The 18,213-nt window shown below is 39.3% G+C and overlaps 1 protein-coding gene across 1 annotated transcript in view; it reads left to right on the top strand.

Moving 5' to 3' along the window:
• SNCAIP (synuclein, alpha interacting protein) overlaps positions 1-18,213 on the top strand; it is a 153,006-nt gene that overhangs the window by 100,965 nt on the left and 33,828 nt on the right. Inside the window, exons 6-7 of the mRNA XM_011987782.1 lie at positions 11,720-12,591; positions 14,159-14,338. Of these exons, the coding sequence (XP_011843172.1) occupies positions 11,720-12,591; positions 14,159-14,338 (1,052 nt within the window). The remainder of the gene's footprint in view (positions 1-11,719; positions 12,592-14,158; positions 14,339-18,213) is intronic.

The following is an 18,213-nucleotide window of genomic DNA, read 5'->3' as shown; positions in this document are numbered from 1 at the left end:
TTGCATGCCTCCTGCCTGCCAGTCACATCAAGGAGCCTCCTTCAGTTCTTCAAATGAGCAGTGTTCCTTCACATGGGATGTTATTCCTTTTCTCCCTCCACCTCCAAGGTCACCTCCTTAGGGCCCCTTTACTTGACTTTCTGGACCAGCACTGTCCAATAGAAATATAATGTGATGGACATAGAGTGTGGAATAATAGACATTGGAAATTCAGAAGGGTGGGAGAGGGGTGCAGGGTACAATGTTCGTTATTCGAGTGATGGTTACACTCAAAGCCCAAACTTCACCACTGTGCAATAGATCCACATAACAAAACTGTACTTGTACCCCTTAAATGTATACAAATAAAAAGCCTGAGGAAACAACGACAAAGAAATGTAATGTGAGCCACATGCCACATATGTAACTTAAAATTTTTCTAATAGCTACATTAAAAAGTATAAGCAGATAGATCAATTTTATAATATACTTTCTTTAACCCAACAAGTGAAAACTATTATCATTTTGACAAGTGCCACTAGTCATATTTTAAGTGTTTGATAACCACAGGTTTTTAGTGGCTCCTAAACTGTACATCCCACCAACTCCTATTATTTCCTAGCTCCCTATACTTTTCCTACTCTATACATATCTGTATACTAATGTGATGTTGGTTTAATATCAGTACACTAAAAACTCATTCGGGTGATTTTGTTCATGATGGTGTCTCCAGTGCCTGGGCGCTGCTGCTGACCATATACCTGAGGTGTTGATGGACAGATGAATGTGTGAAGACGTGAAAGGAATCCTCTGGGTTTGTATCATGGTTGAAGTATGAGACAGCTGATATTTTGCTTCTCTTCGTTTGGTTTGACACCCTGATTCTTCAGTTATCTCTTCTTTCATCTGCACTATTAATCTCTTTGTCTCCATGAGGCCATTATCCTCATCATACAAACATTCTCTACCTTCCATCTTAAAAAACAAACCAACCACCTCTAGAAGCTCCCATCCTACTTGCTCCTCCTTGCCAACCCTCCATTTATAGCCAACCTGCTTTAAAAAGTCATGGGAAACTCCCTCCCCTGTCCCCAACTTTCTATTTACTTTAAACACCCCTAGTATGATTTCCATCTCTCTAGGGAAGGTGATGGCTTCCATGCTGTCAAATGCACTGACACTTTGCTATTCTCATCTTTCTTGACCTGTCAGCATTAGCTGAGACAATAGGCCCCTCCTTTCTGGAAACAGTCTCCTCTCTTGGCTTTGTGAGACCACCTCTCTCCTCATTTTTCTCCTAACACCCTAACACCCTCTTAATCTTCCTTTGCAACTCCTCCTCCCTCTAAATTTGACCTTTCAATAGTCAAGTGGGACTAAATATTTAATAGGACCCTCCCTCTGCCCTCTCAGCCTCTCATTTGGTCTCTCATACATGCTTACAGCTTGAAATACCATCTACATGCTGCTGGAAATCCTCTCCACACTCCAGCCTCCTATTTAATGGCCCACTCAGTGTCTACATTAGAAGTCTCATGGAATTCTAAAGAGAAATTTTTGAATTCCCCTGCCTGACGTGTTGCTCCTCATACTCCCTCTTCAGTGAACTGCACTCTGCTGACTGAAACATCTCATCAGGTGCTGAAGCCAGATTTTCTTGCTTTCCCTTCATCACCAGGTCTTGAGTCTCTGTGCTCAAAGTATATCCCCATGCTATAAACTAAATGTTTGTGTCCCTCCAGAATTTGTATGTTGAAACCTAACTCTCAAGATGATGGTACTTGGAGGTGGGATCTTTGCAGAAGTGATTAGTCAAGAGGATGGAGCCCTCATAAATGGAATTAGTGTCTTACCAAAGCAGCTACTGAGAGCTCCCTCTCCCGCTTCTGGACTCCGAAGACACCCACTTCTCTGCAAAACCCCTCAGAAATACCCATTTCAGTTAAAATAATAAACAAACTCTTTGTTGTGGCCAATAAAACCCCCAAATGGGAGTTATCGGGGTCCCTGATAACCTCCCCCAGCTTCAACTTTGCTTCCTTTGACTCTGACCCACTCTGATCTAGCAATAACAGCTACAGAACCTGCCAGATTCTCTCTGCTTTAGACACTTGCAGATGTGCTTCCTTCTACCTACTCAGATCTTCGTAAAATTATCTTTTATATTATCTCCCAGTTTCTCACATAATTGGCTTCTTCTCATCCTCCAGGTCTTAGCTTAAATGTCACCTCCTTGTTGAGGTTCTCATCTGTTTTCTATTCCAGTCCCCTCCTTATTCAAAGCAGTTTGCATTTAGTAATTTTCTTTTTATTTATCTGTGTACTTGCATCATTGTCTGAGCAGGATTATGTCTATTTCATTCACCCCTGCACCCCTAGAGACATGTGCACAGAAGACATTCAATATATATTTGTTGAATGAATTAACCGTATAAGAGTACTGTAGCATTCTGCCAATTACCAGTTGCTTTAGCACTCTGACTATGCTTTGTATTCCTGCTTTTCTTGCTTACTAAATTTAAAAAAAAAAAAAAAGGAAAAAAGATCACCACCCTTAGCCGGTTGAAGGAATTAGCAGCTGTAAGAACAGATTCTCAGTGATAAAATGACTCTAAATTTAGGCTAATGCTGCTAAAAATAAAGAGGAAGGAAACACTTCCACTCAACTGTTTTCAAGAAAGGTTGGGGGATATTTTTGTTTTTTTGTAGACGGGGTCTCACTCTTTCGCCCCAGCTGAAGTGAATTGGTACAATCATAGCCCACCACCAGCCTCCAACTCCTGGACTCAAGCAGTCCTCCTGCGTCAGCTTCCCTCGTAGATGAAACTACAGGAGCAAGCCACCATGCCTGGCTAATTTTTTAATTCTTTGTAGAGATGAGGATCTCACTGTTACTCAGGCTGGTCTCCAATTTCTGGCTTTAGGCAGTCTTCCCACCTCAACCTCCCAAAGTACTGAAATTATAGGTCTGAGCCAGTGCGCCCAGCCAAGAAAAGTCATTAAAAATTATTTTTCCTTTTTTTTGTTTTTTGTTTGTTTGTTTGTTTGTTTGAGACAGAGTCTTGATCTGTTGCCCAGACTGGAGTGGAGTACAGGGGCACAATCTCGGCTCACTGAAACCTCCATCTCCCAAGTTCAAGTGATTCTCCTGCCTCAGCCTCCTGAGTAGCTGGGATTATAGGCATGCACCACCATACCTGGCTAATTTTTATATTTTTAATAGAAATGGGGTTTCACCATGTTGGCCAGGCTGATCGTGAACTCCTGACCTCAAGTGATCCGCCCACCTTAGCCTCCCAAAGTGCTGGGATTACCGGCATGAGCCACCTTGCCTGGCCATAAATTATTTTTCTAACTTTGCTCCCATACAGAAGGTTCCTAGTAAATTGTTACCAAAATTTACACAGACAACACAGTGTTGGATTTAGGTTAGAGTGAATCTGAAATGAGTATGACTACTGATTTCTGGGATTCCACTGCATATATGTGACCCAAATAGAGAAAAATGTGAATTGTATCTTTAGGGAATAATTTAATTTCAATAAGGCAGTCCTCCAGTGTTACGGAAAGAAAGTTAAGAGTCAGAGAACCTTGGTCCTAGTTGAGAAGTCAGCATGCTATGTCATTTTCCACATTACACTTAAAATTCTCTGAGTTCTCATTTATTTCCAAGTAAGAATACATAAGAACTGTCTATCCATCCTCCAGAGTTGTGGAAATCTAATGAAGTCATACACTTGCCTTGTACTCAGAGGCATAAAAAGCCTTACATAAATGTATCGGCAATTTTAAAGTATTAAGTGGAGGGCATTTTAGGAAAATTCCAAATGAGAAATATTGCTTTGTAGAATTCTTAAAATATATTTAAATCTTTTTTTCACTCTTTTTAGTAATATTTGTGAAGTGTACGGTGACCTGCACCTGAAGACGGAGGTGCAGCAGCTCTGCCATTCATTAATCCCGGCGAGCCACTGTCCATTCTTCCTCCCACTTTGTTTGCCACTGTACCTGCCTGTTCTCTCTCCAGTCTTGTAGCTGAGGGTTCAGGCCATGGTAGGAGCTTGCAGGGGCAGACCCACAGACCTGCCAAGAGCAAGAGTAGGCTGCAGGCCAGCACTGGATCTTCCATTTCTCCTCCCCTTAAAGTGTGTCCTTCTTAAAATAAGACCAGTTTTCACAGACTCACCACTTTGTTTCTTGTGGAAAATAAAATGCATTTAACTTTTAGCAAAAATGAAACAAGAAGGGAACACTTTTATACCCTAAAGACACACCCCATTTTCTTTGTCGTCTTAGTGTCTAAAGCTAATTTTCTAATGTGGACACATAGTCCATATTTAGAAGTAAAATCAGCAGACATTTTGGGAGTTGTCAACTGAAAATGGAGAGAAGAGGGTAGAAATTTTTCAACCTGTGCTATCAGCCTCCTGTTCTCTCCTACCAAGAAGCAGTAACTCAGAGTCCTTTGTCCTTGATGGTAGATCAACCCTGTAAAACATCGCCACCTTCAGTTAAAATGTGTGTGTGCTGCATGGCCAGAAGCCACACTTAGCCTGCTCACAGCTCTGCCCTGTTCCAGAGCATCTCCAATGGTAAGCCTTTCACTGTCCCCTGACATGTATCTCTCCCTACATTTCCTCAAGAGAGAGGGGGAAAGAAGAAAAGGAAACCTGGTAAATGGGCCTGGAATGAACACAAAACTTAATCCACTCACGAGGTTTTGCTAGTGTCAAAGTGAAGGTCAGCATACTTTATAGATGGCACAATAATGCAAAGACCATGTAACTTTCTTCACCCCACCAATTGCTGTTCTATGGAAACTGTACTTTCGAAGCCCAAAGGTTTAAAGTTGTCAAAATATTGAGTCTGATTTCGTGATGGAATATGCCTCTTTGGTGAAGTATCTTTTCTATCCAGGGTAGTAGGGCTTGAGTATTTCAATGAGTTGTCACAAAACAAAAAAATGGGTGAAAATAGGGTGCAAAATTATGTGAGCTGGAAATAATAAAACATGAATCAGACACATTCAACGACAGCTGCTTGGTATCAGTAGCCACTTAAAGACAGAACGTTTAGAACCCAAATCAGTGACGCTTTCCCCACAGTGTTTTAATGCCCTAATGTGTATAGATCGTTGGCTGGCATTTCTATAATAAACAAGCCTTCTGTCCTCCTTTCTCAGCCTCACATTACCCTTACTAGAGGGTCCGTAGCATCAATGAAAAAGATGAGCAAGCAGCCCGAAGGGAACATCCCGGAAACACTCATTCCTCACACACCCTTTTGCTCTTCCCAACACAGTGCCCCATCACAGTTCTCCAAATCCAGACTTGACTCAGCCTTAACTTTGATCAGGTCATGGTCTGATCTCTCAGGGCAGCACAGAAGAGCACCCAGCAAGTCGTCCTCACTCAGACTCCGTGCCTTCTTCCTCCTGTCAGAACATGGGATAAGCCACCTGTCATCACTTCTTACAGAACCTGAGGTGTCTGCAGTAAGTGGGTGCAGTACAGACTTCAGCTTACATCAGACTAACCAACCTCCTGACTCTAGCATTAATACTCCCAATCGTTCATAATGCCCCTCCTTTTGCTGTGAAAATGGAAGGAAATGGAATGTTGAAGAACTTCAAAAGTATGTTCTGGAAGGCACCTAGGTTTCCAGTAGCTATGGATGTGAGGTATATTGTTGTGTATACTTGAAGGCAATTATAGCTAAAGCTGACCACTTTGTTCCTCATGGAAAATAAAATCCATTTAACTTTTAATGAAAAACAGTAGGGGAACACTACTTTGTCCTAAATCATACCCCTTTTATTTCTCTTCTTGGTGTCTCAAGCTAAATTTCTAATATGGACACATAGCTTTCTATTTAGAAGTAAAATAAATAGGCATTTTGGGAGCCAGCATTGACGTTTGGTCTTGAAAATTGAATCCACTGTTGCAACAGCAAACTGTCCATTATCTTCCTAAGAAAATACTAATTTATCAGTCTTAGGAGCCAAACAGTTGCTCTGTGTCAGCAATCAGCATAGCCTCATAATTATAAATTTGTGAGGATCTGGTGAAAGACATAGATCCAGAGAAATTATAGTGTTTCATAGTGAGTCATTCAGAATAAAGAGCTCTATTATTTGTAGACATTCCATACAGTCATAGAAATTTAGAGGTGGATCAGGTTTTAGCAATCTTATAGTCTAACCCCATCATTTTACAGATGAGGAAACTGAGGAATGTTTTGTAGGAAATAGATGAAAGTGGTTTAATATGCAGCACATCTTGTCTAAACATTTTCAAGAGCTTACTAACACTGTCTTTGAAATACTTGGCACAATTGGTATGCCCAAAATGTGGCAAGGTGACTTCATTGTGTCAGAACTCATTTATTTACTATACTTTTAATCTTTGGTTTTGGCAGCTTCCTTCCCTCCCTCCTCCTCCTTTCCTTCCCTCCTTTCTTCCTTCCGTTATTCCTTTCTCCCTTCCCCCTTCCTCCTTCCCTGGCCACCTCCTCTTTTATTCATTCATCCATTCATTGAAAGATTAAGTCATTGGTCCCCAGTATCTTCAAGGCACCCTGCTAGACAAAGGGCTGGTTATAAACACAAGTTGGTTCTCAGGCTATCTTTGCCCTTGAGGGGTTCTCAGGAGGGAAGATTAAACAGGTGTATGAGTGAATAGTTGTAACAGAATTTCCAAAATGCCCAACTCTAGGTATGTGCAGATATTATCAGGGCACTGGGAATCGAGGAGCAATTATTCCCTAGGAGAGTCACAGGAACTGCACAAAGGAAATAACCCCAGAGTGGAAGCTTGTGAGATGAGCCTCAGTCTCAGGCAGAGAAGACAGCCAAGAGCATTATAGGAAAGTAGGAATAAGCTTAAACGCAGGGAGAGTGTGGTATATCCAGAAAGGATGAATTTAGCAGTGGAGCTGCAGGGAAAAATTAGTGATTTGGGAATCATGAGTGCTGAGATGATAAGGTAAATTAGAAAACAAATACAAGAGCTGCTACATACCATGCTAAAGAATTTAGCTATTATCCTGGAAGCCAAGGTTTCACAAAACTAGTAATTTAAGTATCATTTCCACAACATGCGTTATATCCCAAGTCTACCTCTGTTATTTTTGCTTTACCTGTATTGCATCTGTACTGTTTATTTAATATATTTTTCTAAAACACCTGACTTTCAGATATATTTGTTTTTAAAAGAAACTTCATGTCACTATGGTTGTAAATAGAAAGCCATGGTCACTTGCAATAAATTCAAGGTCATCATTAAAATGAATGTGATAAATTGAACATGAAACATTCCTTTAATTATTTGCTTATGAACATCTCTGAGCCTGAAGCCTGTGGTCTCATTTTTCGAATAGGGAATTGTAAGTTTTGGAAAGGAGTTAAATTCATTCTAGCACCAAAATGAGTCTCCTTAAATTAATTAGTAAGAAGAAAGAGAATTTGGAAGGCCAATAGCATTCTCACTCAGTAAATCAGGGGTATTACCATGGTTCCTGTGCGCCTCTTAGGTATTGCAGGGATATGCACCCACATATGGGGAAATATTGTTTAGTGCAGGGCTACCTGAAATATTTGAGTGGATTTTGGGTGACAAAGTCAGACTTACTGAAGAAGGATCACTCAGGACTGAAAAAAAGAGAACAGGGGAAGCCAGGAAAAACTTACAGAGACTGTGGGAGAGGATCCCAGTGTGGTCCAGTCAGTTTAGTGATGATGAAGAAGAGGGCCCAGATTTCAGAGGGATTAAGGATAAGGACACAGCAGGACTTGGTGCCTGAGTGATGAAGGGCAGGGGTCAAGGAAAGAGAAGAGTTAAGGATGCCTTGGAGATAGAGTGCTTGGAAGACTGAATAAGTGTTCTTGTCACCATGTAGGCCACGATCACAAGGAATATGTTTTGGGAAGGGGAGTAGCATCTGGATGTATTGGGGGAAAAGGGGAAGGGGAGGGAGTGGGAAAGGGTGAAGAGAGATGAGGCACTTGGATCGAAACAGGCCACCTATCAGGAATCCTTGCACATTCTAAGACTACATTACATGTTTGTTCAATCAATAGATGGGTGTGGACAGTCAGCAGGCAAATACTTTACTAAAGCTCAGTGGCATTCCAAGTGTCAGCTAGACTGAAGAGATAATTGTGGCCTATACATCAGCAGCAAATACATGTCTGTTTACTTACTGACCATTTTAGAAAATCTGTGGTGTAATCAGATAGACAGGTTTAAGGCTTATTAGGCATGTTTACTTCTGTAAGATGTTGAAAATGAGCCCATTCAACCAAAAAGTCATTATGAATCTACTTATGTAAAGCAATTTTTCTGGGTTCTTTAAGGGATAGAGATATAAATTAGACACAGACTCTGCTCTCATGGAGCTTGTACAAATCTAAAATGGATAAAATTTGGGGAGATTTAAATTTTGCTAACATGTAAAGAATTTATTCATAATTTCCAAAAAGCAAAATTAGCCTCAAAATTTTTCTAGTAACAAAATAAGTCCAAACCTTGTTTCCATGTATGATAAGAAATGTATTATTGCATTGCAATGAAATAAAAGTATGAGTGAAATTTTTGATAAATTTAAATAATTGCAAGTGAAAATCTTACTAGTCATTAATAGCCCCTCTTCTGTGTTGTTCTTAAAGTACATGATTACACAGCTTAGCAGCGATAAAGGAATTGAATTTTGTCTTTTGTATGTAGCACAAAGTTGCCCTTCTTCCCATCCAGGTTTATGATATAGCAATAAATTGGAGCCTTTTAATGAAAACCTGTGAAATAATCCATTTTTCATTACTGGGATGTCTTTTCTTGGCAATCAAAACATAGACGAGAAAACACAGATCTCACTCACAGCCTCAGGAAGAGTCATAGGTTTGAAGAAGGAGAGGGACAACAAACCAAAATGTTGGCACTCCTTCTTCAGTTTCTAGATCCTTCTGTGAAAAGATGTGTTTTCGTAAGACCCAGACAGAATTCATTTCCATAGAGCATTTTTAATGGCTCCTGTCAGAACAAAACAGCTGGGAAACATATGGTATCCATTTCCCTGTATCACTTGGAAAAAATTTCACATGTAAATAAAGCCAACATAAAAGAGTAGCCCTTTGAACCTACGACCTTATATAACACATAAATATATTGGTACAATGCACTCGTTGTATTGACCTACTAAGTTATGTGGCTTTAAATTTTTTTATTACCTTCTGAGATGCATATTTTCTAGAGGTTCCAAAGAAATCAAGGTAATTGGCAAAATATTACCAAATATACTCAATAATAAGAGTGTATCTCAGAAATGTCTATGAGTATATATATACATTTTTTTCCATTTTATTTAAAGTCTTGCAGAAAGTTGATGAATAAAATTAAAGGCATATTTACATCTTATAAACTCTACGTCCACTATCTCTGCTGTTTTAATTAAATAAGTAACCATGTGTTCTTGAAGAGAGAAAGGCTTGGCAGAAATTTCTGGCACACATTAATTTTTCATGGCTTTATATTTTTAGAGAGAAAAGGTCACATAAAAGATAGAAAACTTTTACATTTATAAGAGACCAACTGGAATTAGTCTTTGCCTTTGCATATTTACATTTCATAAATAACTTTAGCAAATTGAGCTCTTACTGGTGATTATCACTCCACTGAGTTTATTAACAGGATTTTGTCCCCTGTGAAATTAAACTGTAAATCCCTCAGAAGGATGCACTTGGTACATTTCAGAAGATTTAATGTGTTATGCAAAGTGAGATTCAAATGCACATACTAGCATTTGTTAATTGTCTGATCTATGCCAAGCACTGTGTACAACTAAGAACTAGAGCCAACAAAAGGGGAAAAAAGCAGCAGCCTAAGACCATCTAGATACCTTCCTTCCCTTCTGGAACATTCTCTTCTACATTACTTATTGGAGAGAATCCAGCCCTCCTTCCACAGCTCATAGTATTCTCTTCTTCGATTCTAAAAAGTCAGAGCCAGAAAGGTCTGAGAAGTGGACTGCACAGTGCAGACCCTTGCAAACCTCATGCAAAGTTGTGGTCAGTTTCAGGGAAAGAACTCACAGATAGTTATATAGCATTCAGGTTCAGAGCACTCACTCTCATCCCCTTAGCTTCATTCAAGAACTTCTCTGAATTCTTTTAGAACATACCCCAGCAGGAAGAAGAATGACCAGTAGCTTAAATTTAGGGAACTTTAATAATGTATGTTCCACTTTCACCCTAAGAGTCAGTCACAGCCAAGGGCTATTGCAGAAGTTACAGATGTGAATATACACCCATCTTATGTTCTTTTTTCCTTTGGTTGTTCCCAGTAGCAAAGAACACACACATACACATGCTTTTCACTTGTTGTTTCAGAAGAGAAGAGGTAAATGGAAGGTCCCTAGCTGTAGGGCATGCCCCCTGAAATCTCATCCTTTGATGGGGGATGATAGGAACTATGTGGCAGGGAACTAGGAACCCATAAATCAGTGACCTGCAAGTTTCCAAGGGTACTGGGTCATCTTTTATCTAGCAGGGGAGTGGCACGGGAGGAAGCAGTATAATCATGGCTGAGGAGACTGTTGTTGCTCCATCTGCTTGCCCCAAGAGAAGGCACCAGGCAGCCTCTCATAACTAGGAGAGATGGTTCTTATCTTTCACCTCCAGGTGTGTCTGGCTGTTTCACTTTCTACTCTGTCACAACCAGACACTTACTCAAATGCAAACCAACACACAACCTTTATCCAAACTTTGCACAGAAATTAGAAAAAATAACCAGTCTGCCTAACCCATCTTCTTTTCAGAACTTTCTTACCCTGTTTATTTCCAGCCTTCTCAACAATGGAGGGCAGTATTGAATCTTAAAGAACATGTTCTGTTGTGAAGTGTTAGTGCATTCTGTCACTGTGTCATATGTCAGAAAGCACCATGAAATGCTGCTGCATGATAGTTGACCAGGTACTTTGACCAAGGTGGGGTTAACTCAACTATGTCTTGTCTCCCACAGGCCTTTCAGCTCCTGAGCACTGCATTCCTTCCTATTCTTTCCCTAATCCACTCAATGGCACACCTAGGGAGTCACTCGGCAGATCATAGTTTGCATTTGCTCAATATTAAATAATATGCCCCTTCTTTACATACGACTTCTTATGCATTAGGGGTGTATGTGGACATGCACGCTAATGTGTGTGCATGTGTGCATACAGCATACATCCCTTTTCTCCCTAAATTAGTTTGGAAGTTTGTTTTTGTTTTGTTTTGTTTTGTTTTTTTGAAACGGAGTCTCGCTCTGTCACCCAGGCTGGAGTGCAGTGGCACGATCTCGACTCACTGCAAACTCTGTAGTTTGGAAATTTATTTAACACAGAAAATCTTATTCTCTAATCTTGTTTTTCAGGGTGATGACAAATATATAAATATTGCCAGGGAGGTAGATCTATCCAGGGAATAAACCTAAATACTTATCTGGGGTTGCTTCCTTAGCTGTTTACCATTACCATTATTACTACTTTAATTAATTTTGAGTCAATATGTTATAACTTTCTTTAATTATTCGTTGTTTTCCAATGGTAAGTTTGATTTTTTTTGTTCTATCGATATGCACTCTCTGTAAGTCATCCTCATGCACAGAGCCTTAATTTGAACATAGCGTGAATGAACCACATCTACCTGCGTAGCCAAAATGTGTTCAGCATTCCAAATTAATAGCTTCCTATTTTAATTTTTTAAAAACAGTTTCTAGCTCTAGCTGGAATTGTGGCATCTCAACTCTCATTACAAACACGCAAAAGCCCACAGGAATCGCTGATGTGTACAGTAAGTTCCGCCCAGTGAAGCGGGTTTCTCCACTGAAACATCAGCCAGAGACTCTGGAGAACAATGAAAGTGATGACCAAAAGAACCAGAAAGTGGTTGAGTACCAGAAAGGGGGTGAGTCTGACCTGGGCCCCCAGCCTGAGGAGCTCAGCCCTGGAGATGGAGTGGGTGGCCCACCAGGTAAGAGCTCTGAGCCCAGCACATCGCTGGGCGAACTGGAGCACTACGACCTCGACATGGATGAGATTCTGGATGTGCCTTATATTAAATCCAGTCAGCAGCTTGCCTCTTTTACCAAGGTGACTTCAGAAAAAAGAATTTTGGGCTTATGCACAACCATCAATGGCCTTTCTGGCAAAGCCTGCTCTACAGGAAGTTCTGAGAGCTCATCATCCAACATGGCACCATTTTGTGTTCTTTCTCCTGTGAAAAGCCCTCACTTGAGAAAAGCATCAGCTGTCATCCGCGACCAGCACAAGCTGGCCACTGAAGAAACCGAGATCTCACCTCCTCTGGTTAAATGTGGCTCTGCATATGAGCCTGAAAACCAGAGTAAAGACTTCCTAAACAAGACATTTAGTGATCCTCATGGTCGAAAAGTTGAGAAGACAACACCAGACTGCCAGCTCAGGGCCTTCCACCTGCAATCCTCAGCAGCAGAATCCAAACCAGAAGAGCAGGTCAGTGGCCTGAACTGGACCAGCTCCCAAGGCCCAGAAGAAAGGAGTGAGTATCTGAAAAAAGTAAAAAGCATCTTGAACATTGTTAAAGAAGGACAGATCTCTCTCCTGGTAAGTATAATCTAATTCAGTATACATGTCAATAGACTGGAGACTCCTTTTTTATCAGCTGCATTCGTTAGTAACAGAACGATGCTGCATTTGTTTTGGTTCTTACTTAATCTTTACTTGTGGCTTTAGTTGGGAGATGTGACCTTTTGAGTTTTAAAATAAGAAGTTATGAGGTTAATACAGGGAAAACAAATGGCTAGAGAGTGAGTGTTATTTCATTTTAACTTTGCATGAATTCAACTGAAAAGAAGACTCAATCTCAAACAAAGAGAGCCCGGCACTTTCTTTAACTTGAATCTTAATGTCTTTCTTTTTGCTTTTCAAATGGTTCCCAATGCTCTCATGCAGTTATTTGTGGGGATGTCAATTCTTGGCTGATGGTGGACCTGCCGGATATGTAAACAGAGGGTCTTCTGTTTTGTCCTGATCATTATTCAGAAGAGTTGGACAAGGTTGTTTGAAAAGCATTTGTAGATAGAAGCTTACCCAAGAGCTTCATTGCCCTCTGACCCAGGTGGAGTTTTTACTTACTTCCAGCTCTGCCTGTCTAGGGAGCATGAAGCTTTTCCAAAGACTCTAGAAACAGAGTAACATGATGTAAGAAAAGTCTGTTCTGCTTAGGCTCAGAGAGAGCTAAACTTAAATAGCACTCCATCTGCCTACATTGTTCTTTTCTGGCTTCCAGACTTGGATCAAACAGTAGCAAGCGTGGGCTCATACTATGATGCTAATTAAAGTCTCATTCAGGAAAATCATCACATCTTGGCAATGTGATTCTACTTACTGTAAAGCCATGCATACTTAAGTACAATATACTTGCTCTATTATCACAAATACTATTGTGATAGGGTGATATAATTGAATAATTTTATGAAATAAAGTAGTAGTAGTATTTTCTCCTGAAAATGTCTTTTCCATTTTCCTGGCTCTTCCCGCTAATTCTCTTTGGTTCATTCCTTTCTTTTGTCCTTCTTATGTTTTCATGTTTCCCAAATGCTAACAACACCTCTCAGTTCACCCAAAAATCTCTATCAACTAGTTCACAGTCAAGGGACAAAACTTCACTAGAGATGAGAAAACCGAAGCCATGTAGCCTCCAGATACCAGCAGTCATCAGGTAGTTTGCCAAAGCCAGTTCTCTACAATCCAAGGCAAAATAAGCAGGTAGAAACAAATAGCTCATTCATTCAACAAACCTAAAACAGGAAATAAAACCCAGCCCCAACCCTCAAGGACTTCACAATCAAGTAGGGGAGACAGACAAGGAACCTGACAATTACTGTAAATGTCATTATAGTTGTTTAGAAAGCCAGCTTGAAGCCTCCACACCTCATTGGCCCTAGCCCTGTTGCCATGTCTCATATGAAGATCTGTCTCTTGAGAACTCATGTTCTAAAGCATATTGTAACAAAGAATAATAGCAAGATACTCTGATTTATTAGATCCCCAAGGCTGCCACCAGAACTTCTATAAGCTCATTTCTTCTTTCCAGTGCCCAGAGAAAAACGCCCACAGGGTCTTGCTCTGATTTATTGACTTGGGTTTTCTAATCTTACTATTTATACAGCCACACCTAGCTGCAGACAATCTAGACAAAATTCACGATGAAAATGGAAACAATCTGTTACATATTGCGGCATCACAGGGACATGCAGAGTGTCTACAGCACCTCACTTCTTTGATGGGAGAAGACTGCCTCAATGAGCGCAACACTGAGAAGTTGACTCCAGCAGGCCTGGCGATTAAGGTGACTGGTTGGGGGCTGGAACCTCCACAGCTAGAAGTCGGATTTCTATTTTTTTAAGATTCCTTGTGAGCTAAAGTGTTAGAAGGGAGAGAAGAGAGTGATTTGTCAAGCAAAGAGTAAATGAACATACTGCATTTAAGAGAGTAATCATTTCAGTCACTGCTTTGAGATTTTGAGACTAAATTCCCAGTTTTTGTCAATCTGCTACTAAAGAGAAAGGAAAATGATATGTTGTGGTTCTAAGAACCTTTGTTATTCATAGGGATTGCAATTTAGCTTCTTAACCACAGCTGGATCTATCAGAGACTCTCATTTCTTCTTGAATAATGAGCAAGATAAATGTGGGGAAGGTGTATTTTTAAGGATGCTAGCACTCAGGAGTATTTCAGATCACAAAGTGGGCTCTTAATGGATCACATCTGAAGTTTAAGTGTCTTCAGTATCAAGAATTTTTTAGAGTATCAGTGCCGAGTTTGAGTTTAGCTCTTACAGAGCACAGTGTGCTGTCAAAAACTACACAAATTAATGTCGACTGGGATAGAGTTAAAACCTAGAAACTGTGAGACAAGAAAACATGGACTTTTATAGCACTGCAGCAAGTGCCTCTGCAAAATATAGTACATCACTAGAAGGTTAGCTATTCAACTAAAATTACCTAAAAGATCTTTGGCAAATAAATGTAGAATCCAATCGTATTTATTAAAAAGCCAGAAGTGACATTCAGGGAAATATAGTACATCTAGTACTTTTGCATATGTATTTTGCTTTACATAATAGTTGTGTCTTCTAAAAGCTGAATAATCATAATTTTTATAAATGAAGTTATATTGAAATTGATGAGGGGAATTTGTTAGAGAAACCTACATGTCACTAAAGAACATTACATTTAAAAAAATATCAACTGCTGTTCTACCTGAATATATTTTTTATGCAACCCTGATTTTTGTGTATTTTTAATTTGATGATTCAGCAAATGTTTATACATTAAAAATAATTTCCATTTTATTTAATTTTGCTCAGTTAAGCAAAGTAATTAATAAGGTATACTTCAAATCTAGTGTAGAAAATAATTTTTAAACAAAATAAATCTATGACCCTTGTGGGTATCATTTTCCTTTGGTTGTAAATGATATGATGTTGAATTAAGAACCAAACTGCAAGCAGCTATCATTAAGAAAGACAGAACTAAACTACAGGCAGCTATCATGAAGAAAGATAAGTCAAATGTAAAGTCAAGATTTAATATAGTTGAGCTTAACAAAGTGTAGCAAGTTTACCAGGTACTGTGTTTGGTGGCTAGCAATACAAAGTTGTGTAAGTCATTGTCCCTACTTTTAAGGAGCTAATAGCTAGTGGAGAAGACCGCTAAGTTATCAGTAACACAAGTACAGGATGGCAAATTTGGGACACAGTCCTGTGACAGAGTCCTGTAGGCATCAGTGAGTATGTGTCAGTGATGAATAAAATATTCTTGCAGTGCCAATGAGTGTTAAGATTTGCCGTCCTGTTTTAGTGTTTATAAAATGCAGTTCTCATTAGTCTTCCTAATGGTAGATTATTTATATAGGTAGATGACAAGAATTTTTTTAAATTTATATGCCCTAGGGCTTGTTTTGATAGATTAAAAATCTCTGAGTAGAAGGTACATAAGAAAGTTAGTGGTCATTACGCCAGTCTTCAGCGTAAACACCTTCTATGATATCCATATTAAGTGTTAATTCATTCTTATATTCCTACTGTCAACATAAGATCGCCATCATTCAGTCAGTGTGCAAACTTAAAGAGCAGTTTTGTTTTTCCTTTTAATCAAAAAGATTTCAAACCCATAAGACTCAAACACTTTTACAAGTTTGAGGTCTCAGGCTTTTCATACTTTACTTCCAGACAATGATTTGAATGTTCTATTCCTTTATTCTAGAATTTACAAAAGCAGTAAATACAAGTATTTTATAACAAGTGCTTCCCTCTTTAGAAATCTGTCCTGACACATATTTTGTCTCAGTCCATTCAGTGTATTTTGATGAACATTGATGACATTGAAAGAGTCCTAAAGAGTCATCATTTTGTTTTAGGACCTTGTTTTGAACACCAGTAACCAACTAGTGGTGTTTCACCTCATTAAGCACAGTTTTGAGGGCTCCATTTGTACCAACAAAGTTGGTACAAATGGACAGAAGCTGCTAAGATAATATGACTTGGCTGACAGGAAGCAGAGTCAGGGATAAGGTATCAAATAGAAAGATTACCTGAGAACAGGGGCTTTGAAGTCATATCAGGGCTTAAGAACATCTCCCTCACTATTAAACTCCTGGAATGGAACATAATAAATTCTGCCGGTTACGTGTGGAATTTATTGACTACTTCTAGGATACCCAAAAGTAGATACTGTAGGAGTTCAGGGTATTATTGAGTTTTCTTTAGAAATGATTAAGTAAAGTAATTGGAAAGAAATATTTCTAAAAGGTGAGAGCAGTCTGTTTTCTAAAACAGGAGAGAAGAAGAAGTTATTTTAAGACTTAAACAGTCTAGGAATGAAATAATCTTAATTCCCTTTTCACTTCTCATTCAGTCCTTTTGATTAAGCCAAAAAGCCAAGTGTCCATCTAGGAATAACATGACTTCAAACACATAACCTTACTGATACCCATACTGATCAGTATGGTTGCTATTCCTTTCTTCATTTAGAGGAATGAAGCACATTGTATTAGTGTGTTAGTAGTTTTTTGTTTTTAATCCTGGTAGGAAACATTTGGCATGTTCCAATTGTGAAATTTAAGGAAAGTGTGTAATTAATGGATTATATATAAAAGGATGGTTGAGGGTAAGGGAATTCGTAAAGGAAAGTGCAATACCATGGGGTCTTTATTTAGCAACCAGTACACGGTTACCTCCCCAAAACTGGGAAAGGGAGAGGAGTGGTTATAAGAACTTGAGGTAGAGAGGGCTGAGTACAAAGGACTAGCTTACTTTTGAGCTTTTTAAGGGACTCAGTTGGCCAATGGCAACCCCACAGAGAGGGCCTCAGATGCACTCTCCTTTCCTGATCTGCCACTGCTCTCCATCAGCCAGATCCAGCCAGAGGGGCAGGGAGCCAACTCATACAGACCAACCTCCCAGGGCAAATACCTCAAGAGAATAGAATCTGCATGTGAATGGTTGGGAGTCCTATTATCCAAATGGAATAAAATGAAGAATGAGCAGATTACCTCATTGTCCTCCTTTTAGAATAGATTTTTACCCTTGAGCAGTTAAATGATAGAATTCTAAAATAAAGAGAAAGTAATCCTATTCTACTAATTTAAATGCTACCCTTGGTGAAGCCTCCCCTGGCTCCCTGCCAACCATACCTCTTTTCTCCTGGGCTAAAATCCCACAAGCTGCAAACTAGGAAGGCAGTTGAATGTTTCATTTGTCTGACAGAGTTATTGTGAGATCTAAGAGAGCATTCTAATAGAAGGTAACAAGTATTTTCTGCTTAGTAAGTTTACGTGCTTTATCTCATTTAATCTTCATGGTAACTCTATGAGGTAGTTACTATTATCCCTGGTATTTCACTGTTTCACAGTTAAGAAAATTGAGTATCAGAGAGGTAAAGTAATTTGTGCATGGTCTTGTAACTAAGTGGCAGATTAAGATTTAAATCCATATCACAATCTGGGTTTTAATCACTAGGAGATATATATCTGGGTTTATATATCATACTGCTCTATAAGTGGTAGGGAACATTTTCTGCAGATATGTATGGACTATATTGTAGCTATTTACATGACTTGATTGTTTTTTGAGAGAGGTTTAAGTTTGTCAAAATTATGAGAAATTTTGAAAAAATTATGAGGGTAAAAAATCCTCATAAACGACTATAAGAAAATCCTCCT

This window comes from Mandrillus leucophaeus, unplaced genomic scaffold, assembly GCF_000951045.1.
Source record: "Mandrillus leucophaeus isolate KB7577 unplaced genomic scaffold, Mleu.le_1.0 Scaffold316, whole genome shotgun sequence".
In the NCBI taxonomy this organism is placed as follows: Eukaryota; Metazoa; Chordata; class Mammalia; order Primates; family Cercopithecidae; genus Mandrillus; species Mandrillus leucophaeus.
Note: the sequence above shows the minus strand (reverse complement) of the source record. Positions and strands in the feature narration are given on the sequence as shown.